The sequence below is a fragment of the Caloenas nicobarica genome, chromosome 23 (genome assembly GCF_036013445.1).
Source record: "Caloenas nicobarica isolate bCalNic1 chromosome 23, bCalNic1.hap1, whole genome shotgun sequence".
Classification (NCBI taxonomy): Eukaryota; Metazoa; Chordata; class Aves; order Columbiformes; family Columbidae; genus Caloenas; species Caloenas nicobarica.
The window spans coordinates 4,432,158-4,458,776 of record NC_088267.1 but is presented as its reverse complement, the minus strand read 5'-3'; the positions used below and the strand labels follow the sequence as shown (position 1 = coordinate 4,458,776).

General features: G+C 46.0%; 1 protein-coding gene across 3 annotated transcripts; it reads left to right on the top strand.

Moving 5' to 3' along the window:
• Window positions 1-260: 260 nt before the first annotated feature.
• Window positions 261-22,727, top strand: PTP4A2 (protein tyrosine phosphatase 4A2). Of its 3 annotated transcripts, XM_065650550.1 has the most exons (7): window positions 261-329; window positions 887-964; window positions 11,128-11,797; window positions 12,764-12,856; window positions 17,241-17,371; window positions 19,149-19,223; window positions 20,327-22,727. In XM_065650550.1, the coding sequence occupies exons 3-7, from the start codon at window positions 11,702-11,704 to the stop codon at window positions 20,433-20,435; spliced, it is 504 nt and encodes a 167-aa protein (XP_065506622.1). In that variant the 5' UTR covers window positions 261-329; window positions 887-964; window positions 11,128-11,701; the 3' UTR covers window positions 20,436-22,727. The 3 variants fall into 3 exon arrangements, with proteins under 3 accessions (XP_065506622.1, XP_065506623.1, XP_065506621.1); XM_065650551.1 differs by lacking the exons at window positions 261-329; window positions 887-964 and adding an exon at window positions 2,631-2,710; XM_065650549.1 differs by lacking the exons at window positions 261-329; window positions 887-964 and adding an exon at window positions 2,761-3,001.
• The last annotated feature ends 3,892 nt before the right edge of the window (window positions 22,728-26,619 follow it).

Here is a 26,619-nt window from a genome sequence, read left to right as displayed (position 1 = left end):
GGCGCATGCGCAGAGCCGGGCCCGTGAATGGGGGGAAGGCCCACGTGTGAGGGCGTGGCCTCGGCAGATCGACCGGCGCGACATTAGTCGCGGGCTGCTGAATTAGTCCCAGCGGGCTTCACAGCGCATGCGTAGCCCGGGGGGGGGCCGCGGTGTGTGCTGCGCATGCGCGAATCTGCCCGCGCCAGAACAAACCGGCTTGGCGCACGCGCGGTCAGGGGTTTCTCCAGGCGGCGGCGCGGAGGCGGGACGGAGGTTCGAGACCGGGACCGGGACCGGGCTTGGGGGGGAACCGAGCGAGGGGCAGCGCGACCGCCCCGCCTGGCACGGTAAAGCAGCACAGCCTGTGTGGAGCTGAGCCTGCCCCCTCCTGCTTTCACAGCCCTGCCCGGCAGAGCCTGCTGGGGCCTCAAACCCTTGGCGTACTTGTCACGTTGGCCTCATGCTGGGACTTCGGAGAGAACAATGAACTCTCGTGTGGCAGGTGGCGTTATGCAGCGTTGAAGAGGGAAGAGAAAGGGTCGTGTGGGTTACAATTATCAACAGTTAAGAACCTCCAGTTAGAGGTGCTGGGGTGAAGCTGGGGGGGAAGGTTTGTGTGCACAGTCTTAAAGCCCAGCAAAGCGGCATCGAAGGTTTTTTTCAGTCAGGATGTTTGCATACGTGAAGGGTTTCTGTTCTTGCGGAGGCAGCAGTTATTTAGCATACAGGATACCTTTTGGGCACTGCAGCTCCATAAGTTAGTATCAAACATGGCCTTCTATTAATAATTTGTCATGAGATCATGGGAGAACAATAGCTTTTATAATTTGTGGAATTACCCATATACTTTAGCTTATTAAAGAAGTGTGAGATTCTTACTTGATCTCTCAATATCTTGTACCAGAGCGCTGTCTGCAGCAGCCCCTCTCGTGCTGAGCCCAAGCTGATGTTCATGGACAGACGTGGCCCCCGACGGCCCCAGGTAACACAGCGTGACCCTCGTCCTGTCCCTCGTGCCTCCAAGGTGCCATTCCCAACCTGACCCAGGTTTCTGTCACTCGGTCAATGGCTGTGTGGCTCTTCGGAGCTGGGTGGGTCCCTGATACATGTGCCTGCTCTGCTCCTCTGTTGCTTCCCTCCTCATTCACATACCGTCTCTTTTTCCTTCACCCCTGTTGTGTATCTTCGATGTCATTCTTGCATATTTTCCATTGAGACTCTCTCTCCCTCCCTGCTGTCCCTGTCTCATCCTTACCCACAGCTGCGTCACTTGTAAATGCCACAGCCTCTGCTCCTGGAGCTCTGGGTGGCAGCTGCCATTGGTTTTGGACCTGTTCCTCATTAGATATAGACACATTCCCCAAAGAACTTCAGAAAAAACAAACAAACCAAATGAGTGTGACTCCTTTAGAGCATGTTTCAGTTTTTGGAGGAAGGTTGCCTGATGGGGCTATTGGACTGGAAATTTGGAAATCTGGGACCAGTTTCCAACACTTCCTGAGTGAACCTGGACATTTTGCTTAGCTGGTAACTTCACTAAATTGAGTCACTTCTACCTTCTTTCCTCACGTTGTCCGATCCGCTCACTGTGTGAAGGGGCTCAGACATTCCTTTGTTATTATTCAGCGCAGCCCTGAGCTTGGCCAGAGTCTCCGGCTACTTCAAAAATAGAGTCACCGGGTGTTAAAACGGACGCGGTTCCTTCCAGACGGCGCCAGGCCGAGGAGCCAGGGGCTGAAAATAGGAAGCGAGTGTGTTTTGGGCCATCCCTGCTCTGTCCTCCCACCGTTTTTTCCTCCATGGACGAATCCTTCCCTCTGTCCTTTGCTCCTGTGTGTTTCTCTCAGCTGGCAGAAAAGGCCGCGTTTGTCCGGGGCTCCAAACGAAGGCTCTGGTTGTTACAGGGGATTAATAAACTGAACTCGGAGGGGCTAACCCTGCTGGTTTGGGGGATTTTTGGGAGCTTCAGTGATTTTCTTGCGGTGGTTGCATCTTTCCTGCTCCCGGGAGGCTGGAGCAGCCCGGTGCCGTGGCCCGGGGTCTGGCCCGCACGGCCTCGGTGTCCCTCACAGCCGCTCCCCATCGCGGGGCAGCTTTTGGGGCAGAAAACGTTACAAATGTCACAAATGTGACAGCGGTCCCGGTGCGGGCGGATGAAGCGGAATCCGTGGGAACAGGCGGGCAGGCCGAACCACTGAGCGCGGGGCGGGGGGGGAGTGGAGAGCGGGCTGTACCACTGCTGCTGTGCGCTAGGGGGGGTGCTGGCGTGGAACGGCCCGCGCACACGTGCGGCCGGAGGGCCAGTCCAAGTGCGCCGGAAGGGCGGGGGGGTGGTGGAGGCGAGCGGGGCGTACCAAGGCGGACTGGGGACAGCAGGGCGGCGCGTTTCGCTTCGTGCCGTGCACACCGCCGGCGGGGCAGGGCGAGCCGCCCCCGGGCCCCACTGGGAAGGGCCATACCAATGCCCAAGGGGGGGAAGCGGGCTGTACCAATCCCGCCTCTTTCCGGGTTGGGGGGAGGGGGCCTGTTCCAACAACAGCGGGATATAGGAAGGTGTTCCCCGCGGCACGGGAAGCAGGACCCGGCTCGTCGCACGGCAGCGGCACGACAAGCCCCGGGAGTGCCGCTTGTGCCTCGCCGGCATTCCCGGGGCACCCCCGCCGCTCAGCGGGTGGACGCGCCCGGCGCGCTGAACCGGGCCGAGGCGCGGACCGTACCAATGCCGGATGTGGGTGTGAGCCGGGCCGTGCCAATCAGCGGCGGGCGGGCCGTACCACGGGGCGCGGGCGGGGAGGGAGCGGCCTGTGCGCAAGGGGCCGTGTGGCGGCGCGCGGGCTCTCGGGTCTCTCGGCGCGGCCGGGCCGGACTGGGTCGAGCAGCCCCAGCCCCGTCACGGGCCCCGCCGCCACCGGGCCGGGCCCGCCGCGCCCCCTCCCGCCTCCTCCCGGCTCCTTCCCGGCCCGCTGTGTGGGAGGCGCCGGGCCCGTTCGGAAGAACGCCGACGCGCTCAATGCCCAGGGTGAGGGGCCGCGGTGGGGAGGAGCTGGGGGGCTGCGGGTGAGGAGAGGGAGCGGGAGCCCCCGCCCTGGGGCGGGCCCCGGCTGCGGAGAAAGGGGGACTGTGGCTCCGGGGCGGCCTGTGGGGTCCCCCCCAGATCCTTGGGGAGGTTTTGAGGGGATCCCTCTGACTGGAGGGGCCTCCCTGGCCTGGAGAGTCTGTTTTAGGCCCCGCGGTTGATTTGGGGGGTGTTTTGCGTTCTGGGGCTCCTGCGTGGTCTATGGGTGTAGTTTGGATGGTCCTTGCTGGTCTAGAAGGCTCTTTTCAGGCTGAGGGGCCGGTTCAGGGGGGTCCTTCTGGGCTGGGGGATTTCCTGACCTCTGGGGCTTGTTTTGGGAATCCTTCTGGGCCTGGGGGCTCCTTCAGCCTGAGGAGCAAGCCTGGGGCAGCTTGCCAGCCTGGGGGTGTCCCCCCTGCACTTTGGGGATGCTTTTGGGGGGGTCCTCCCTGCACTTTGGGGATGCTTTTGGCGGGGGGTCCCCCTGCCTGTGGGATTGGGCTGGTACGAGGGACCCCCACGGTGAGGCTGGTTTAGGATTGTAACCCCTGCCTGTGGGGTCAGGCTGCTTTGTGGGGTTAACATTAAGGTTAGTGGCATTTTGACCTGCGAGGCTGGTTTGGGGGGGGTCCCTCTTCAGCTGTGGGATGGGGTTGATTTACAGTGCCCATCCCCAAGATCTGCAGGGCTGGTTTGGAGGGTCCTCCCTCAGCTGTGGGGCTGGGAGGAGTGGACCCCAAAGGGTCAATTTAGGGGACAGAGTCTGCTTTGTACCTGAGCTTGGGGGGGATGTTGAAGAGGGGAGTTTGTTGCCTATAGGATTGCAACAGTGGGAAAATAAGGGGTTGACGTGGGTGAGTGGGGAGAGTCTTGCTTGTGCCTGGTATGGAGGGCATTTGGAGGGGTTTGTTTGGTGGGAGAGGCTGTTAATTATTTGTGTGCGTATGTATGGGTGGGGGATGAGTTTGCAAAAGGATGGGAGGGTTGTTTTGGGGGAAGGGGCCCTACCTTGTGTTAGGCCTGGAGAAGGTCTGTAAAGGATAACAAGTTTATCTGGCATCTAGGCTGGAAAGCGGAGGAGGGGAAGCCGGGAGTGGTGTTGGGGGGGATCATTCTCTGTCTGGAAGGGGGCACGTGGAGCTGGGAAGGAAGGGTGTCCAGGATGTGGTGGCTTTCCTGGGGTTTGAGTGGGGGTAGGGTTGCGAATGCCGAGGGTTGCGTAGATAAAGGGCTGTCCTGGGGGATTTGGAGCTGCCCGGGCTGGAAGGGGGAGCTGATGAAGTCTGGCCAAGGCAGCGGTAAAGAAAGTGCTTGGTGGTGCCGAGGATATTAGGAGTGACCTACAGGGAGTGGTGTACTTACTGGGAACGGCTGTGGTTTGCTGCCTAGGGCGTGATTTGTTGGGTGAGGAACCCTCGTAATTGAGAGCTGGAGGTTTGGGATGTGGGGCACAGGCGAGGCTGCAGGTCGGGAGGTGTTGCAGTGTGGGGATCATCCTAGAAGTGGCCTCTGCTCAGCTGCGGTGATGGTTCCTCATGTTCCTCGGTGTAATTAGTCACAATCTGCTTTTTCTCTCAGGGCAGCTGTGTGCTGGTCGGTTTGTGTGAGGAGGAGCAAGGCAGAAAGTTGGCTTTTAAAGGCTACTGTATAAATGGAAACTCGCTTCAAAACTCCCAAAATGAACCCGTCAGGGTCTGACTCAGAACTGCAGTTAGTATTTAAAGAAGAAAAAAGATAAACCCACCACTAGCAGCAGCCAGAAAACTCTATCTCCTTATGACTCAACATGTAGAAGTACTTAATGAACTCAACTGTTGGAAAGAAAAGATCAGTCAAAGTTAAGGTAGGAGTAAGGAGCTGCGTCCATATGGATGCACAGCCAGGAGGGTTTGCCTTATTGCATAGGGGCTCGTGATTGTTTTTAGGTACATCTCCCATAAACATAGGAGATTGACTTAAGGTTTAATCACCTGCAAATAGCCATCGTTCTCTTCCACGCAGCAGTATTTAAATGTTCTTCCTCTATCAGAGTGGAGCTGAACTGTGATCGCAGCCGGTTTCCTCGCTCTTGCTGCTGGACTTTGCCCGGCAGTGGAATGTGTGCTGTTAACTGTTGGGAGGCTGCGAGGGAGAGCAGACGGGCGCGAATCTGTCCTTGCTTTCAGGAGGATGATCCACAGCTGAAGATGTGGCCCTTGAGATAGTGTAGCAGATAATTTTTGTAGATGGTGTAGGTTGTGCGTTTTGATTATGTCTTTGGAAGAGGAAACATGTTTTCGGTGATACACTGTTACTGAACTAGCTCTGTGCTGTCTGTTGTATTTGGATTAGTTTGACAGCTTATTTGCCTGTTAAAAGAGTTGCAGGTTTAAAGCAGCTCTGTCTAAACATTGAAAAATAGACCTAATGGCCTGAGATTCTGGCCTAGAAGTTACTCTTTTTGGCACATATGAATTGCAGTGCTAGATCATGCTGGCACCTCTTTAGGCCAGGCTGATGCATATCATAAAATAACTATAGTGGCTGTAGACTTTGGTATCATCTTGTGTCTCATTTTGCTAATTGTGAAAGGGTAACAGAGTCTTAAATCTCTTGATCCTTTTTGCTGTTGTAACACTCGAGATGCTGGGTTGCTCTCAATCCAGGTCGCTATTACGTGTACCTTTTTGTTACCCCTTGTTTTTCTTTGTTCCATACTAAAAAGTTAAATTCTTTTTGGTGCCTTACACTGAAAGTCTAGCTCTGCTCGAAATAATGGACTGTGGGTTTGAACAATAGAGACTTTGTGGACATGCAGTGAGATTTATTGGTGAGCTTCAGTTTCAGTTGTCAGACTGAATTCAGGTGCCGCAGGAGCGTGGAACAGGAGCCAACTCTCCACTAAGTCGTTTTTCCAGCAGACGGACATGGCAAATTCAAATAAGTGAGATGAGTAAGATGCAAGCAATTCAACTCTGTAACTTCATAGAATAATATCCCTGTTGCTGTGTGATTTTTTTTAAGTTGCTTTTAAGTCCTGCTTGACTTTTTAATGGGTTTTTGGGTATTTTTTGATACTTCATCTTAAAGTGTGAGAATATTCAGTCTGAGTTGTCAGGGAAGCTGACGATCCAGCAGGACCGTGTTTTCAAAGACCAGCAGTTGATACAGCTCAGACAACTCAGCATTCTGCCTTGTAGGAATCAGTTATTAATGTCATATACTCATGGACTGTTCTCTAAAGTAATTTTGGATTTTACTTAAATATAATTCGGAGACTTAAACAGGGTAATAGCTGAAATTTCTTTTTCTTAGCAAGGCCTTTTGGTTTTGACTCCAAACACTTTTAGTAACTCTAAACTTTTTGGGCATGGTATGCAAATAACATTCAAATGTCTCCTCTGAAGGGATTTTAAAAACCAAGTGGTGGGTGGGGAAGGCGTTCAAAAAAATCCGGAGTGTCAGAACAGTATTTTTAACTATGAAGCAGGTTCTGTCTCAAGGAAAGGAAGGTCTGTAGCGTAAAGCACACGTGCCTATCAATTCTTTCCGCAAGAGGCAATGCTATATCTAATCACGCCCCGCTGCCGAGCGCCAGGACACTGAGCTCTGTCCATCAGTGCCTGTGTTGGATGTGTAGCGGTTTGACCTCACCCAAATTGAGGGGATGGCGGCTAAATTTTTTTGCGTATTACTCAGTTTTGAGTTTTGCTGCAGGATTGTTCTCTTGCTGAGTAGTCTCATGCGGTACATCTGACAACTCTTTGGGTTTCCTGATGTGTCACTTTTAAGTTGAGAGTTCTTTAATCTGGACTTTTTTTTTTTTTTTCCTAGCAAAGGCAGATCTCTATCTCCTGCCCTCAGTTTTACAGCCTAGGATGGAGTGACTGGGTTAGCGCGAAAGGAAAGGAGTGAGTCACCCACAGAACTTGTCAGCTCCGCGCCGGGGAGGGTGGAACAGCACAATTTCTGACCTCACCCCTCCCTAGGCACGTGTCATTCTGAGCAAGCTTCCTTCAGAGAGCGCTCAAGAATTTTTTCCGAGAAAGTTAGTTCCAGAGTTTTTCTCTGTATACTAGGAGAGTATATTTTGTAAAAGATGGTTGCTTTGGTTCTTGCTAATGTGCATTTTTGCCGCTTTAAGGCTCGTTTTGGAGGTCTTGGTGAATTCTTTCACTTGAAAAGCACCTCGTGCTCCTACGAAACAGGACGTTTTGATAGTGAACAGGCAGAATGTGGGTCACTCAGCGGGGCAATGCAGGAAGGGGAGGTGAAATGTGACGTACGCAGTGCCAGGAAGAGCCCGGCCGGGCTCCCGTGTCCTACCAGGGTGGCAATTTCTATGGGATCGACTTGGGTATCGTCATTGTCCTGTGGTGCTGGTTTCACACGTGTGAATGCAAACAGAACGAGGTTTTATAAAAGAGGAAAAAATCAACAGCTTGTGACCTAACTTCATTAACATCAAACGTGGGTTTCCACTTAACAGGAGCAAAATTAGTTGAGCTGGGTTCAAAATACTGCTTTTCAAAACACTGCAGTGGTCTTTTCATACCGACTGACAAATTAGCGGGCTCTGCTGTGCATCCTGTGCGCTGAGTTATTTTGAAAGCTTATCCCAGTGACCTTTCCGAAGGTGTCCCTGTTTTGCAATCTCTGGAAGCTGCAGCTGTTCCAAGCTGTTTCGCTGTCTCCGCGTAGCTCAGGCAGCGCTTTTCACCATGTGTTTTGAAGGAGATGGTGGCACTAGGAATTCCTTTGGACGTTATTACTTGTTTTTCATTAGACCTGTCTCCTTGGACTCGCACAGGCTCGGTGCAGGAGAACAAGCGACTTGCCCTATTGAAATACTTAATTTAGGAGTCAATGTGATGATAGACGAGGCAGCCACTGGAGGCGAATTGAATATTGTAGGTGTGTTGGATTTTTATTTAAGGCAATCTCGAGCGAAGTTTCTGTCAAGTCAGGAATTCATTTAACTGTTCTCTCTTAATTAGTTAATCACCCTGATGTATTTGTGCTGGTTAATAGGGGTGCCCCTTGCTTACATTTTAAGCACATTCTTGCATGTTTGTAGCATTTTGAAAGACATTCTTCTCAAATTGGCCTCATTAGGCTTTGTCAAGCTCTTTGCTGTGTGAGCATGAGGGATGGGGAGCTCACAGTGCTGTTAGTTAAACTGAAATTAGTCCTGTCTGTAGGTGCAGAGACCGTCGCAGCTCACTAAACTTGATTGTATAGATAAGACATCTTGATTGATGATTATTCCCTGATAATTAAGTTAAACGGCATCAGGAACTGTCCCAAGCATATCTAGTTCTTTTCAGGTGCGTGAGTGGATTTTTTGTGCTGCTTTCTCTGCTTTTCCTCCTCCTCAGGTTCCTGATGGAGTTATTGCGCCTCATTCGTAGCGTTGACACGTTGGATGCTTCTCCTCCCTTTCTGAGGCCAGCCACGTAAAACATGTAGTAACTTTTTGGTTTTTCTCCATGTGCTATCTCACTTTCTAAGTATAAAAAGTTAAAGGTTAATTGGCTGAAAAAAATGCTTTCTTGTTTTATGTTGTGCATAGGCCTGGTTACTATTTAGCCTTCATTTGATAGCGCTCAGTTCTCTTGGGATTTTGAAGTGCAAATTTTCTCGCTAGGACAGGGAGAAAGAAATTCTAAAGTATTTACTTGGGGAGATCAGACATTGTAGACAATAGGGATTTTTCTGCTTTTAATTTTCTTAATTAGAAGCCTGTTTTTTCTTTTTAAACTTTAGCTTAACAGTGAGTAGTTGAAAGCCACAGGAGGAAGAAATGTATGTGTCAGTAGCCAAACTTTTAAAAATAGGGTTCTGTGCTACCTAAACTTCTTATCCTTCTGGAAATCACTTTTCAGACTTAAATACAGTGCTTTATGTTTTTAATCACTCCTTAGCTATTAGCTAATTAAATGCTTCAGTAATATTCCTTTGGGGAAGGTAAGATGGTGTCGTTCCTGTTCTGCAGATGACTTGAGCTGCTGGAAGTGGCTTGGCCAAGGACAGTTGACCAAGGACAGGTCTGAGAGCAGGACCGGAGCTGGTGACTCCTCCTGCCACACTTAATTTACTGGAACTTGTCATCCCTATGTGTACTTTCATAATTACTTGGTAAATAGTTTTTACAAGAGACTTTTAAAATAATTGGGTTGAAATTCCCTCTTTGATTTGGTTGAGGGAGGAGAAGCATAACGATGATGACCTGATGCGATACAACTCACAGTGCAAATAGCACTGGTTGAGGCTCTTCCAACCCAATTATTGGTGCTGAAAAGAAAAATGTTTAAAGAATTTGTTTAAATATGCCACAATAGCTCTTCCCTTTGTGACGGTGTACTTTGTAATGCTGTAAGCCTCTGGTACTCTGGATCTAAGTTTTGATCTCCTATGCCAAGATCTGTTGACCGCCTTTTTTTTTTTTTTAGTGACCTTGTTAGGTCCTCAAAGGTTAGTGTTGAAACTGCTCTGTAATGTGAGTCTGCAGAACCAGAGTGGATTTTCAAATGGGGGGAAAACAGGCCAATATTTGCCCAAAAAAGACTTTCTTGGATCAAGTTTTACAAGTGTCGAACACACATGGATGCTGTAACTTTAGTCATTCTGTTTGTGGTACATCGTAGCTGTAGCAGACTGTAATACATTTTAACAAATCCTTTGAGTTTCGGTAGTATATATGAGAAAATTGTGACAAATATGCAAGAATTGACAAGTGTAGGGACTTGAATATGATGTGTTTAGATGGGAGGCTTCCATCTGGAGTGAGACTTAATCCTGTAGTCATTACACTGATAAAATATTCCAGGATTCATTTTTGAAATTTGTATTTCAGTCACTCAGAGGAAGAACTGCGTTGAGGTCGGGGGAGGTTATTGAAAACATCTTTGTTCTTGCCTCTGGCAACCTAATTAATGTATTTTTTTGGCATTGAAAGCTGTTCTTTAAGGAAATAATTGCTGTTCTTTGGGTGATTTTTGACTTCATGTCAGTGAAAAAGATAATTTTGTAGTACTTAATTTGACTGTTTTAAAGTGAGGATCTCATTAAAACGTTGAGCGCGCCAGCAGTTTGGGGTGTGAACTTCCATGCATGTGTGTTTTTCCCTAATTGTGCTCACTCCAGTGTGCCACGGTGACCTTTCTGCTTGAGTTGCAGGTTTGTGACTTCTGGCTACTAGTTCGGATTTTATTCGGCTGATTTAAAACTTTTTCCTTGAAAAAGAAGTGGCAGTAGTGATTCTTTGGCTTTGTGCTTTTTAAACACAGTGAAAAGCCACGTTTTTTATTTAGTGTTTCAGCCTTACATGAGTTGAGCTAGTTTAGGATAGCTCCATCTTCATCCCTCTAAGCTTTGTGGTAGAATTCCATTGTTCCCTCTTCAATTCCTGTTGCTGAAACACGTCTGTTTTGAATCCTATGTGTTAGGACTGGAAGCTGCCGCTGTCTTAATGCTCTAACCTGTAAACATAGATAAGACTGAGAATAATTAAAAGTTATTAGTGCTAAATGACCATTTGGTTGCTTTTGAAAGGACTGATTTCGGGAGGTATCTCCCTACTGCTGTTGGGCGTTCGGTGGTAAAATGTCGGGGAAATTTATCTGCTAGCGAAAGCTCAAATAGATGGCAGTTATACCCTTATTTCTGCTTGTACTGCTTATTTTGTTCAGAACATAAAGTCATACCAACAATATTTTGTACATATTTGGGCTTAAGCCAAACAGGTATGACTGTACCGACAGCCACTTTGGAGCGTGTACGTGGCTTTGGGCTATTTTCTCCTCTTCCAGGGCACCTGTTTGGGAGGGAGGGGCTGTGGAGAGCACAGAAAGGTTTCCTTGTTCTCCATTCTGGTGCCTGCCAGCCAGGAACAGCACTTACAACAAGTCCCGTGTCCCTGGGCTAGAGCGTTCTCGGTGCCGAAAGAATATTCGGGATTACTCCTATTGAGACTCCGGTAAAGGCTGATTTTTGTTTGCTTTTTTAACCATAGTCTTACCTATGAGTTTCGCTAGGAGGGTCAATATTTGGTGTTTCTGGAAGCAGAAGCAACAATCCCTCTTAAATGATATTTTTCTTCTTCTCTTTAGGTGTTCTGTTGGAATCTCCGTCACACATTTATGGCGATTCTGAGCGTGAGGGCAGACTTCTGCCAGGCCCAGCACAGCACCCTGGCTGACAAGTGAGCTGAGCGCAGGGGGTTCTACGTGCCATAATTACTCTGCCTTGAAGACTCCAGACACAGCGAACACACTCAAATATATGGGATATCTTCTGCACATTGGAAGCATATTCCTTTTACTGACTCTAGCAAAACTAAGCATCAAGAAAACAAAGTGGAGAGAAAATCCGCCCTTACTTTTTTGCCCCACCAGTGCCTAAATGTAGAACAGGCTGCCTAGTCTTGCATGTAGTCAGAATTTTTGGAGTCTGAAGGATACCACCTGCAGTAATTGAGGCCGAAGTTGAATTTAAGTGGATTCTGAAGCAAACCTGCTTTTCTAGAAGTGAATTCTTTAAGGAACAAACACATCAAAGCAAGCTCTGATCAATCCCAGGCATTTTAGTGGTCTTTTTAATGTTTTCTGCTGTGAAACGTTTCCAAGGCTATCGATTTTCTTTTTAATTTTTTTTTTTGGCCCCTTGCACATTTTGTTTGCCATTATGAACCGTCCGGCCCCCGTGGAAATTACTTATGAGAGTATGCGATTCCTGATCACTCACAACCCAACCGACGGAACCCTCAGCAAGTTCGTAGAGGTAAGGCAGCCGAATAAAGTACCATCCTTCTTTCTTTATATGCTCCTAGTTTCTGTATTCAGTTTTCTGAAAAAGTGACAGTATCCTTGGAGAAGCAGTAGTACAGTGTATTTCTGCATTCTAGTTTGCTCCAGACTTGCTGTATCTTTGTGCCCTTAGATCTAGAGGACTTTTATCTTGCATATGCAGATCTTTTTCATTCCAAAGAGATTTGTTATCTGATACTGATGGCTGACTGTGGCTATTAACACACTTCCATCATCCACCAGTGTGCTCTTCCCTATGAGTCCGCTCAGATATTAGTGGTTAATTTTGTATGAAAGCCACATTCTTTTGGTCTTTATTTTTCCCCCCGCATTGTTGTGGATTGTCTTTCTTTTTCAGGAGTCTTGACTCTGGAGTATATATTATTGCTAATTGTTAGAAGTTAATAGTGATTCAGTCCAAACATGAGAGGAAATTCTGCTTGCGGTATGAACCGTCAGAATGAGCTGGAACAGCTTTTGTTTGATCTTCTGACTATTTACCTAGCACAACGTGCTACTTATAGTGCATTACAAGGAAGCTGGAGTATGGTGGGTTGTGTGTGTTCTGTTCCTCCCTGCCTCAAAATGTCAACACTGGCTGAAGCGAACAGCTTCAGGCTTCTATTTAAAGAGAAGCAGAAGATGCATGGAGAATATAAGCAGCTATTTTAATTTTACTTTTATATATGCATTTTTTCCCACCTTGACATTTCCCCGGAGAAGAATTCAGAGGCATTTCACCTTTATTCCTGTCACTTGTAACCCTTGTCCTAATGCCGACCATAAACCCTCCTTGCTCCTTTGTTGTGCAGTCACCTGGGAGCTGTGCAATAGTCACGGTACCACCATCTGTGTAAAATGTTGAGCGTTGTAGCTGATGAAAAAGTTCTTTAATTCTTAACTCTGTCTGTGTGCTCACATGTTTTTCTTCTTCTTAAAGGAGCTGAAGAAGTATGGAGTGACAACCTTGGTGCGAGTTTGTGATGCCACTTATAATCAAGCTCCTATTGAAAAAGAAGGAATCCAGGTTCTAGTGAGTTGCCTTTAAAACTGTCTAAAAATGAGAAATCACTTGTCTAGAAGTGCGGGGGTGGCCTTTGAGCTTTGGGCAAGAGCTCACGACTGGTTCAGATTGGCCAAAAGCGATGCGATCCCCTGTGTCAGATAAAGATGGTATTGAGAAACTCGCTGTACTTCTGTGAAAGGTACTTGCTGATTTGTTACTATTGCCTGAGCACTTAGAAATGTCTGTTCTGGGATTTCTGGATTTTTTGAGATATTTTGGTTGCCTTTAGTGACTGGGTCGATACTAAACCAATGTTCAGCCTCGAGGTTCATCCAACTCGGTTTGGTCCTTTTCTGTAGGAACGGCACTTTTTGACTGTACTGTTGACTTTCTCAGGATGCAGATAAAACTCTTTTCTCTCAGTCTTTCAAAAAATGCCACCTTTTGAGCCTATAGCTGGCATGTTGATATGGGCTGTAGCAGGATGGTGATTGAAAACCTCATCACTGGTCACCCCCAAACGCAGCCTGGCTGCTGGTGGCTTCCCTGGTCAGCAGGTGGAATTCCTGAACTGCTACTCGGAGTTAACATTAAGCGAGAACTGTCTGACCATATCATCTAGCATTGTTTGGTGTTTTAGGGGAGGTTTTTTTAATAGGTGTGTGCTCATACTAAGCTTGCAGGCGGTATTTTTCCAGGCAATACTTCTGAATTATGATAGTGTGTTAGATATCATCAGTTTATTTTGCCGGAGTGAGTAATATTCTGTTGTGAGGCTGGAAACTGCATCTTACCTTCTTGTTGCAGGTAGTCAGTCTTCTATTGCCTCTTGATTTTTATGGCTCAGTCAGAGGAAAACTTCTGCAGTTTTCCATTAGGAGAAGAACTTGTATCCTGGCATAGCTGTGAAAACTCTGAGTACAGGTCAGTCAGGTTCCTTGGCTCCAGGCCCCAGTAAGCATTTACTGCAGTTCCAGGCAGCCACGTGGGCCTCGGTGTTGTTGGAAAAATCAGGCATTACAGGGCTCTCAGTGCTCCCAGGGCATTTTCACCCACTCTAGAGCTGTCGTGGACTTGGGCATGGCAGTATTTTCAGGCATGCTGCTGTGAAACATCTAGCTGTGATACTCCTGAGGGTGCCAGAGACTGGAAGGATTAAACTTCTGGTGTGGAAGCCCTCAGAGCCCTGATTTAAGCTGAGGCTTAGCGTATTTCTGTGTTCCTGTGCCAGAGCTGAGATCTGAGTTCTTCCTAGAAGACTTAGGGCAGTTTTGCAGATGTCCGGCTCTGCCGGGGTGGCCGCCGACCCCTGCTCCTGCAGCTGCGGGCAAAATTCCCCTTCTCCAGTCCATGGCCAGTGTCTTCTGAAATAGTTTGGGGGTTTTGGTTCTCAAGAAACTGTAAAAGCTTGGTGTTGGCTAGGTTTGAACCGAAAGCAGTTTTTTTGAGGAAGCTTTTCTAAAACCTGGAAGTGATGTTTCCGCCAGCTCTTCTGGGCACCGTTCTGTTGGAGAGCCTTTCGCTTTGAGTGACACACGCAGGAGTCTTGTATCTGTACACGTTTGCCTCTGCTAACCAGCCTCTCTGTGTTTGGTACGTACCAGTTCTTCTTAGTATTCTGCTTCTGCAGGAGGCAAAGCAGGAGAGAGAGAAATCCACCAGGCATCTGTTAAGGGTAACAGAAGGCAGGAGGTGACAGGGAAGGTTTGCTGCTAATACCATCACTGATCCTGATGATCCCAGTCATGAGGTTGTCTTAGTAATTTACTGTATTGCAATAGTGTCCTGATATTTGAGATAAGTTTTAACTGGTCACCAATGCGACCATCTCCTGTATAGTTTCTTTCCTGCAAATGCACACTTTGTCAGAATAGAGTCCTGGTGCTGCTCAGATATGTGTTGAATTGCCATCTGGCTGAGGAAAATAACACGTCACTATTTAAAGCTAATATTTGCTTGCAAAAATAACATTAAGATTAAAAACACAGCCTGAGAGAGATTAGTGTCTATTTTAAAATGGTTGAGGTCAAAAGCGTAGTGAAACCCTTGAAAACGAGAGCATTTTCGCAAAGCTTGTTCTCATGCCATAATAGAGGATCGTGCTGGCAAGATGGGTAGAATGTGGCAGCTCGAGAGCTGCTTTGGCAGATGGCACAGTGGGAAAGGGGAGGTTTAGATATTCCATGTTTGAAGTAGTACTATTGCATGCACGTGTTTATCAACAGAGATTAAATCCAGGAGGCGGGGATGGATTTAGTTTCTGTGGGCTTCTGCAGTTCTTACAGTTATGTTCATGTGTGAGGTCTTGTAACATAAAAATGCCACATTGGAAAAACTGGTAGGATTTTTTCTTTTTTCTGGAGGTATTTTTGCACTGGCTGTCAGTCGAGGAGGCCGTGATAGTTTTGTTCATCTTCAGGATGTAAGACACGTTTCATTGTTCTTCTATCGGTCCTTCATTACCGTTCATCCCTAGATCAGACTTTATGCTTTGTGCTCTCTGGAGCGGCCACCACCCGAATGCAAAACTTTGCTGCAATTGCTCCTCTGGTCACAGAATTATTCTGCTCCTTGTTGTGGGCAGCATCCCGTGCAGCAGTGTTTTATCAGTGCTAATTTAATGGCAGCGCTGTGCCATTCCTGGGAAGGCGATGATCTGTGGGGAAATGACAATTGTCCTTAATTCAGGCCAGCACAGGAGTTGTGTGGACACGATGGTTACCATGTAAGCTAAAGCAATGCATGACCTGCCTTGGGTCCAAAGGAAAGGATTTAATTTAATCCAAAACTAGGCCACAGAACTGACATGTAAATCCTGTTCTTTGCGAGGCAGTTTCAAATGAAAGCATCTTGCAGTGGGTAATGCCTCTTCTCTTGGCAGCCCATAATCTCTTCCTGGGACAGCGGATGACACTGGGCCTAAAATAATAGAGCTCCCAGTATGTGATTGAGTGGAAAATCTCGTAAAAGCCTTTTATTAGAAAGAACAAGTTTTACTTTAGCATCTTGTTCCTGTAGTCTTTCGTTTTGCTGTGTTGCCCCAGATATTTTTCATTTCACATTTGCTATTTAAAAAAAAAAAAGAGCTTTCTGTATTCTTCAGACTTTGTGTATCGTTCTGAATTAAACACACACAAAGTCATTTCAGTAACTTAAAGCTTTTTGGTTTTGGAGGTCCGAGATACAGCTTTTTGAAGTGCTAATGTGTGAGGTCTGTGTGAAGCTGCACTTGCACTCAGGAAGTACTGGGGTAGCAATAAGTGCCTTTCAACATTTAGAATCTGTAATTTTTTTCACCTTTGGTTCTACTCAGAGTTTGTGCGTGCTGCTTTCAGGCTTCAGACAACATTACTTCTTGTTAATCTGTTCTTAAGGTACTCCATGAAAGACTTGTTTCTAGCCAAAGAGGGAAGAAGAGGGTTCCTTTCAAAGCAGTTGTGCCGTTTGGAGAGGTTGAATAATATGAAACTCTGGCTATGAGTCTCTTATAAAATGCATTGCAGTCGTCTAATGGAAAGTACTAAATAACCAGAGTGTGGTTTTTTTCCCCTCGCATCCAGGAGTGCTCTTTCTGCAGCACTCCCTGCGTCTGAGGAGCTTGAACAGCATGTGATGTTGTGCTTGGTCTTGTAATACAGGACATGTAGTACCCTGCTTAGCTCGGGTTCCAGGAGAGAGCTGTGACCTCGAGAAAATGGGCACCTTCTCGCATGGAATTCTGATTGACGGCCGGGTTGCTGATATTAAATGTGGCCTGCAGGGTTTAAATGTTGGCTACCCCTTGAATAGGCAGAAATGTGTTTGTGAATGCTGCTTAGTTGTTGACTTTGTTTAAGCACTCTGCTTTTTTGCTTGTGAATGTTGTTTGTTTTTTATATATATATTTGAAAATAGCCAGGTAATCTTGACTGTCCTGCTTATTGGATTCATGGCAGCTGGACAAGCAGGAGCTGTGAAATACTTTCTCCTCTGCTGATCCCCTGAATTGTTGGGAAGCAGCTTCTCCTCTGTACAGAGTCTGTGGTACAAATAGTATTTTAAAGAGGTTGACGCAACCGCAGGCAAAAGTCTACAGAGTTCTCATCTTTCACATGTTTATTTGAAATGTCTATTGATTTTTACATGTTTTTAATAAAATGGGATTTCAAGGGCAGCTATTTTTCTAAAAAATTCTATACTACAAAGGAGTTGGTGTTGAGTTTTATTGAGATTTTATTGAAAAGCACAATTAAGTGGTTGTTAAACATTTAGTGTTGCATTATGATATTGACTTGCAAACTTCTGTGCGACCAGAAAAATAACTATAGCACTGTTAGTGTAATAGGCACTTCTTGCTGAATGCAATATCTTCCTTCCCCGGTCCTGGTTACAGATTGAAATTCACGTTGCTAATGTCTGTTTTCCTTCAAAGGACTGGCCGTTCGATGATGGAGCACCACCCCCCAATCAGATAGTTGATGACTGGCTAAACCTGGTAAAAACCAAATTTCGTGATGAGCCTGGATGCTGTGTCGCTGTTCACTGTGTTGCAGGGTTGGGAAGGTCAGTATCCTGCTGTCTTGTTTTAATTTAAAGTTAATTTATTTGCTTGGGAGGCATGTCATGGAAGGTGTTAAGAAAATGCCAATTTCTCTGTTTTCTCCCAAATAACATTTTAAAGCAGCAGCATCAAGTTTGTGTTGTTAAAGCAAGAGAGACTTATTGCAGCTTAAAAATCTTCAGTAATTTCATAACTCTAATCAAGGATAAGAGCAAAAACCTGGAGAGATTATTCAGAACACCTCTGTCAATCACAAACAACATGAGCAGTTAGAGCTGCTGTTAATTTCCAAGTATAGGTCTTTGTGCTAAAACAGTAAAATGTGTGCTTGAAAAATGCAATCTGCCTGATTAGTCTGATTTCTTAGGCTGTACAGGTTTGTTGTTTGGCTTTGTTTGTTTTGGTTTTAGATTTCCTCCTGTTTTCAACTGGTGGTGGGAAAAAAGCATTTAGAAAAACTAGTTCAATTACTTTCTTACTCTAAAGTGGCCTCACTTCGGTGGTACGGAGATTTCGGCTTGTGTTTCTTGCTCACGTGCACACTGATGTTTCTCTCCTCACCACTGAAAATGTAACTTCCTTCTTTGGGAAGAACTTCCTTTCGAGACGAAATTAAAAAAAGGACTGATTTGGGCAAGTTTAATGCTACATTCATATTCCCTAATGTAATCTCTGAATGTTATGTTTATTTTATGGGCTAAGAGGAAATGGAGCCTAAGCGTTAGTATTGCAATAACCCTGGGACTGTTAATATTTAAGGATATGAATAAGTGGGCAAGAAAGGTGGATTAAAGAAGTGAGCACGGAGTTGGAGTGCAGCAAGTTCTTAGATTTCCACCTCTAGAGAAGAAGAGATGGGGGAATAAAAAGGTAGAGGGAGAAATAGCCAATATTTAAATACACAAGAGCCAAACCCCCAAGGTGATTAACATTTGTTTCTCCATTTCTGCTCTATTTTTATCTGAGGAACATCCTTAGGAAGGTGGCCACGTGTAACTCAAGTGATTTTCAACTCTCCTGTTTGTTTCATAGTAATAGGCTGACGGGTGCCAGCAGCATCTGTATGTCACATAAACTTGTGTGTCTGTTCCTCACCAAACACCTTTTTGCTGTTCTCAGGCTGCTTCTGGCAGAGGGCAAAGCAAGAGCTGTCCAGATTTTGCTTTAATCTGGAAAACCGCCTACCTGTAGTGGGGAATTGAACTCCAACTATAGTAAAGAGAGACAGGATTTTTAAGCGACTTTTGAAGTTTCAAATTGTTGCCTTTGGAAAGTGAATAATTGTGTTTATGCGGGCGCAGTGTGGCGGTGCTAGTTGTTTCTCCCGAACTCTGGTTTTGTTTAGCCACGAGTACAACTTGTCTGTATCAGTCACCTGTTCAGTGCTTCATAGATCTGGCTCACATATAACTAAATCTACAGTGTGATAAGAAGCAAAACGCGTGCAAGAGGTATTACCTGTTTTAGCAAAGGAGAAAATTAGGTTATAGTGAAATGAGAAAGTGTAAAAATCTAGAATTATTGTTTCATGTCTCAAACACTAAGGAGCTATTGATTTTTATTTTTTGTGCGTGTGTTGAAAGCAGAGCTGTCTACTAAAAGAAATTTTACATTAGGTACTCAGCAGACAAATGTCTTTCTGTAGATAATGCTTAATAAGAAAATACTTCAGCTATTTGCTTAGAGGTTAATTTGCTGTGTTTTGAGGGGTTTGATATATTTTTTCCTCCAGCTCTTCCTTAAATACTGTTGTGGTGTGGTTTTTTTTTTTTCCTTTAGGGCTCCTGTCCTGGTTGCACTTGCTCTCATTGAATGTGGAATGAAGTACGAAGATGCAGTTCAGTTTATAAGGCAGTAAGTTAAAATTCCTCCTTCGCCAGAATCTCTCAGTTTATGTTGTATTTGGACAGCATGCGTCTTCAAAAAAGTTGATTAGATTTCTGATTGCTTTTCTGGCAGATATATCCTGACAATAACAGGCATGACTTTGACATTAACGCTGAGGCTTGTGCCCTTTCCTCTGTTCAGAGTTGAGGATTAAAAGTTGATCTTTTTTCTTTTTTAATATTAGCTTATATATTAAGCCATTGACTCAAAGATTTTGGACTTGGGGAGAAAACAAAGTCTAGGCTGGGGCTGTAAAAATTGTGTATGAATTGGACATGGACTAATTGCTTCTAATTTAAAAAACAAACAAATTGGAGTGAGGTTGGGCCCCCATGTAGAATTTCTACAGCGATTAGGTGAGCACACGGGTTTTGTGGGTGAGTGTGGAATCCACCCAGGAGATGTCAGAAACCTCCTGTCTGGAAAATAACAAAACTGGTAAAGGATGAGCCTGCAGAGCTCTGTTGGTTTAGTGATAACATCAGATCTTGAAATGAAGCCCAGCAGGTAAGCTTATGTTGAATGAGCTCTGCCAAAAAAGCAGTTCGTCCTTTGATGGATTCCCAGGGTCTTCAGTTATCTTTGTAAACTCTATTGCTGTCAACAGATCCTGCTGAATTTTTCCTTTCTTAAATTCCTTTTTTTCTCCTCCTGGGTATGGTACCTTTTAGACTCAGAAGCTCTTTTCTGAGAACCTCTTATATATTTGTGTCTGAATGTCATGGTCTTTGTTTCCTAGCTAGTAAGTAGCACATGTATCTGCAAGGAAAGGGTGACCTTGATGTTGTTCAGTGACTAATGCTGATGATGGAAATAAACTCTCCCAATCCAAGAAAATATGCCGAAATCTGCTAACTGCATTTTGATTTTTGATATTGGCATGTAGGTAATGAACTACATATACTGGTCTGGTTTATCCTTAAAGTGTCGATGGATACAGAACCAAACCAAAATACTGTTTTATGGATAGAGAAAAGCTTTGAAAAGAGGACTAATCGGCCTTAGAATGTACATAGTGATGGAAGCAATACTTTTTCCATTGATGTTAGCCTTCATTCTCTTTGTTTTAGGAAAAGGAGGGGAGCTTTCAATTCCAAACAGCTGCTTTACCTTGAGAAATACCGACCTAAGATGCGATTACGCTTCAAAGATGCCAACGGTCACTGCTGTGTTCAATAAAAAAAAAAGTCTCAAACGAAGGCAGAAGTTAGCATGGCTGTTTTCTGGACTCTTGGCACCTGGAAATGTGAATCTGGAATCAAACTACGTCATCAAATTAGTGGTGGAGTCATTGCTCCTCAACCTCTGTCCTAATGGTGGTGATGATTGAAAAAAAAAAAAATAAAAAAAATATTAAGAGAAACATTTCAGTGAAGGATTGTTTTCTCCTTAAGCTGCAGTTTGAACATCTGCAAGGAGAAAATAAGTTTCTGAACCTTCTGTATTTTTAACTTTTTAAGAAAAGAAATAAAGTAAATTTTATGTCTAAGGAAAACCAGCAGAGCATTGGCTTGTGCAGAAACTATTTTCTTGATTTGAGGAAAGTACCCCACAGTTAGGGCCTGATCCACTCATTCCCATGGGATTCTTTTAAATGGAGTTGCCTTTTTTTGTAACCATGGGGAACTGTGGCAGCTGGTGCTGGGAGAGAGCAGTCTGACGTTTTCTAGAGATCCGCTGGTGTCTGTGCTGGATGTTTTCGGTGTTCAGACTCTGCAGGTGGGGAAAAAAACTTCCTGGTGGGTTTTAATGGAAGACTCGCTGCCTAATATCTGTGGTCAATGTGCTAAAGGCCTTTCCTGGTTGGTGGGAGATCACGTTTTTAACTGTGTGAGAGAGTGTGTGTCTGCATGTGTGTGTGTGATTTTATGTGTGTGTCAGTCTTATTTTTCCCAAAGAATTTGGCTGAAATGTCAATTGTCTTTCTGTTGGAAGTTAGAAAGATCTATCCTGACAGAAGATTGATGTTCAAAAGTGTCCTAGATGAGCACGAGGCAATTCAGATAAGGACTTAAAATGAATTTATCTCTCGTAAGGCAGAAGAAAAGGCTTTTTGCTGCTGTCCGGTTTCTCTGCCTTGCTGAACTCAGTAAATCAGGATTTGCAGGGAGGGTCTCATTTATGTCACACATGAGGTAACGATGGGATGCACACAAACACGGTCCGTGAATAACAGCCCGGAATGGGTATTTTCCCAGACCAGCCCTCGTGTCCGGTTCCGTTTAACCACCGATTGCCTTGTTATTTTTTCTTAGACTCTTTAGGAGGGAGAATCTCTAGTTACACACCAACATGCCTATGTGGACAGGCCATAAATACGCTGATTTGTGGAGTGTGGACTGGCACCACGTTCTATTTGTGGGGCCACTGCTGTTGTCAGTGAATTAATCAAGACAAGTCATTTTGCAGCCCCTAACAAGCAGTTTCAGCCAGGTTACTTGTACCAAACCCACATTAACTCAGTGCCCTGCCCAGCAGGGACCTCATAGGCTTTCAACTTGATGTTATGTCTGTAAAATTCAGCCATTGGAGGCTTTGAATACAGGTTTAGGGTCCTTGAGTCTCCTGCTCTGCAGCACCAAAGGCTTTTGTTGCTCTGCACCAGTAGCAGGTGCAGACTGGTACCAGTCTCCTCCAGATACCTGAACTGCCTTCACGGGATTTCTCCCTGTTTTTGGTCTGCAGCTTAACTGCGCAAACACTTTCAGAACACAGGTAATGAGTTTTTTAGAATTCTGTTCCTGGAAGGGATTTATAAATTTAAGCAAAAAAGGAATGGCACTGGTCAAGCCCCAGATGTGCCAACAGATGTGATTGAGGTGAAAACACCACGTTCCACAGCACTTGGGCTGTGCCCTCACTCGAGCTGTATTGTTGTACCGAGTTCCTTCCTCCCTGTAAGATGTGTAACGTTTCTGATTTCTTTAATAGATAAAGGAGCCGCGCAAGTGTTTGTGATGTCAATGCGTGCATTAGGGAAACCGCATATCTGGTGATGTCTGGGTCCCTGCGGAAGGGAGATGATGCTGAAATTGCCTAATTCTGGCCTTTGCCTTCCCCTCGCGAGCTATGAGCCTAATGTTCTAACCTTTTGCAAATCAAAAGTTTTTAGTAAAATGAAACGCTGGTAGTTAAAGCTGATTTGACAGATGACGGAAGTCAGATTGGAGGAGAAGGTGTTGAGCTGGGTTAAAAACCAAACCCCAAGCCCTTCTGAAGAACAATTAAAAAAATTTACATGCTATATGTATAACTTTACATTCTTCCCCCTGGTTTTACTCTGATTTATGATGTGCTAATTCTCATATACTATGACTCTGCAGCCTTAATTGAGGGAAAATAGTGAAAAGTGCCGACTGTCATGCGGTGTAGACACGACTGGGGGAGTGTCGGTGCGACCCGTGTCCGATGGGCATGACACTTGGTTCAGCACTTGAACGCAGTGCAATAAAGTTCTTGCAGTAAAATGTCTCTTCCCTCTGGCTCTTGATGGATTTATTGCAGCTCATTAATGTTTAATGCTCTTTAATCTGGTTTGTAAAGGCCTTTGGCCAAGTCCGTGCCCCTTGCGTTACTCATCACCGCTGGGTACTACGTGGCTTGGGTTTGCTGGGGACTGCAGACAGGAACCATCTCCTTACTTTCAAATTACCTATTTAAAACTTGTAAACTTACTTTTTAAAGAAAAAAACAAAACAAAAGAAACCCCCAAACCAAGTGATGGCTTGAACTTTCCTAAGAACTGTCAAAGATCTGTTGCAAAACTCTCTGTCGGGCCCGGGACAAGAGGAAACGCCGTGTCCTCCTGGCAGAGCTTGAATGGGGCTGTTGTTTTGGGGTAAGAATGAGGGAGTTTTGATCTGGAGTCCCGCATCCCAGTCGCTTCCCCATCCGTGGAAGTGCAATGCCACTGCCTTGGTTTGGATAATTCATTTAAATAATATTAAGGTGCTATTTTGGGGGCTTCACAGATAACAATCCAATCAGCTTTGCTGCCATCAAAGGAATATGTTCCTTGCAAATCAGTATCATGCTTTTAATACCAGATTTTTTCCCACTAGTGTACTTGAGCAAATCTTTAGTCCCTGTTGGCAATGACATAATAAACCACTTTGACCGTGAGACTGGCAGCAGTAACAGCGAAGCTCCGTCTCTTTCTCTGAGAGTATCTGTTGTTTAACACCAAACTGTTGCTCGTTTTTCCAAGTTTCTACCCTTTATGTTACTGTGCACGAAAAGTAAAATGTCTTGCTAATTAGAGGCATTTTTTGTACTCAGTATAAAAAAAAAATATCATGCACTTAACTGGAACTGTGATATTCCTGTATGAGTTACTTGTTTCTCTTGTTAGTTTTTTTCACTAACATTGAGGCAGCTCCAGATACTGGTACTTGAACTGGAGATAACGCTTAATCACATGTATTTCTATCACTTAAGATGCTGCTTTTAGAGCAATTAAGAACGATAAGCCGAGTGGAGTGACTCTTCATGGGGAAAGAAACTGCAGGTATCATGGTTTGCACTTTTCTAATAGCATATTGGGGGTTTTACGTAGTTGCTTGACTCTTCCATGAAAATGAAGGTGTCATGGAATCTTGCCTAGAACTGGATTCTTGTCTGATTAAATCCTAAAGGGACAAAATAATAATACTTTTTGCAGGTGTCTCTGAACACCTTTCATTTTGGGCTGTCCAAGGGCTACATAGACATTGTTACCTTGATAGTCTTGTGTTAAATAGTTGTATCCCCATTTTGCCAAAACCAAAGCACGGAGCTAAATCTTAGGCCCTTCCCTTGGTCTGACTGCTTCTTTCATCAGAACTTAAATCTGGTTTTTGTGCTGTATACTTAGTCTAGATCCTGCTGCTGCTGGTGGGACAACATCGGAAAAGAAAACCAGGCTCTCTCACGGAGGTATTTGCCACTTGAGAAGGTTGTTGGTGCAGTTGTAGAAGGTTTCCTACGCACCCCCATGGACAGGAGCTCGTCAGTGCAGCGCTGGGGTTGGTACCAGGTCACTGAGCACTTTTGGGGTTAGTGGCCTGACAAGGAGCTTGAAGAAACAAATGTGGGTGAGGTTTAGAGGCTGCTGGAGAAGCCGCTTGATTTTGGTGGTGGCTGCAGCGATCCCGGCAGGACGGCTCGCATTTGAGGTGTCTGTGCCCTTTCTTACAGGGCTTAACTCTGTAGATGGAGGCAAACAAGGGACACCGGGAGCCAACGCCAAAGGAAAATCCCTGATCCAGCTCGGCGGGTGGATTAGAAGAGCTCAAGGAGGAGCAAAGAACCAGGTAAGGAATTGCTTCTCTGTCCAGCATGGGGAAACCAGCGTCGCCGATTCATAACTGAGTCATTCGGGGCTGCACAAAGTCAACAGAGTGAGCGAATCTGGTCCCGGGGCATGGGGCATCCTGTGCTGTTCCCGAAGCCGCTTTGCTGGGAAGCGGGGCCGAACTGGAGCTTTACTGGAGCGATTCCCTCTCTGACAAGCATCCCGAGGGGCAGGGAGATGTGAAAGGGCCCTGCTCCCCGCAGAGCGCAGGCTGGGGTGACACATCTGCGGTGTCGCGCCAGGAACGGAGAGCGCAGCGGGGTCCCCTGGCCCGAATGACATTGGGGAAGCCCTTGAGCTGTCCCTGGCAAGGCCGTGCATGCAGAGCTTGTGACCTTCCTGTGCTTACCATTGAGTTTCTGGTTTTCGTTGCCCCTGTTGTCATCCCTGGGGCTGTCGGGTCATTAGCTTGCTGGGTGGCACAGGCTTGCTGAGCTGCTTATTCCAATTGACTGGACTTAGCGCTTTGGGCTGCCTTTTGCTGTGGATAATCCTGCTCGCAGGCTGACTCGTGCTACTTTGCGATTTATTGCCATTTCAATTTCAGTTTCCAACATTAAAAGGGAAGGGGACATTCTCGCGTGGAGTATAAACGGCTTTAGGACTCAAATGTGAAATTTTCCTAGAGAAAAGTGCAGCAGAAGCCATCAGGCTGGCACTGAGTGGAGTTGGGAGGAAATATTAAAATAGCAGCAGCTTGTTGACAACTCGGCCCCATTGCCTGCAAACCTGGAGGGCCAGGGGCACGGGCAGAGCCTCCTGCTTTTTTGAGAGCGATGGTGGGATCGAGACGTTCCTGCAGAACGCTGCAATCCCATCGTCTCCGCGTTTGGCGGGGAGGGGAGCATCTGTTCTGCTCAAAGATCTCTGACTAGTCCTAATAAGGAGAGACGTGCTTTTTTATTTCTGTGGCTCGAGGGCAGTAGGCGAGTCATTGGGTCTCCTGCTGTCAGATCAGGCGCAGGGGAGATAAAATGCAGATTTGATGGGCTCCCTGGGGGTGGAGGAGCCAGCTGGAGCGCATCGTACCGCGAGCACCTACTGCGAGACCCGTGTGGAATAGCTGGTGCTGGGGTGGGTATAAACCACGAATTTCTTCCCTTTTCTCCTCCCTAGACACCGAAAACACGCTGAAGGGTAATAAAACGTTGTCGGCCTAATACAAAAAAAACCCAGAGGAAGAGCTACATAACGCACGACTTAATGATAATCGTTATCTTCCCAAGTTTAGCTCATCCGCCAGCGCTGCCCGCACGTGGTGTGGGACAGGGACCTGGAGGCTTTTGGGGTGTTCCTTTCTGTGTAGCGCTAATTCGTATTTGTGGCGTCTTTGCAGCTGAGATTCCAGTCAGGCCCAAGCTTGCAGCCGTGGAATGGGGCAAGAAAAATAGATTCCATTTTAAAAAAAAAAAAAAAAAAAGAAAATGTTGTCAAGGAAACTGCTCTGGCAGTACCGCTGCGTGCAGCCAATAAGGCACAAAGAAAAGTCTCCCCACAGCAGAGCTGTGTGCGGGGTGGGCTCCGCAAACGTAATTGAGACAGCAGGAATTCAGCGCTAACTACAAAGCCATGTTTTGATTACCGCGTGGACTCCATCCCAACCTGCTGCGGCTGTTCTTTGTACCTTTGTTAATGAGCCAGTCTCGCTTTCCTTGCTGTAAAGCTGGCCAGAAATTTTAAACAGGAGAAGGGGTCAGGAGGAAGGTGACAGAAATTACAGCAGACTTGCTTTCGGTAGCAGTATTTTTCTTGCAAGGATGATTACTTAAAGCAAGGCGAACGCTCTGCATTTCAGTTAACTCCTCTCTAGCCTGTGTTAAATCCATTACGGGATGCCTTGCGTTTGACATTCGCGTCTTTGTCCTTAATGATGACAGTAAATTTAACCACCCCAAAGGGCTGCGGGTGGCTGCCAAGTCTCGGGGTGCTGCTGCTGCTCCGACTCCTTCAGCATCGCCCCACGGGAGCGACGGGAGAGCTGGTGTCTCCCACACACTCGCATCATGGCGAAAGCTGCTCTCGAAAAAGCCA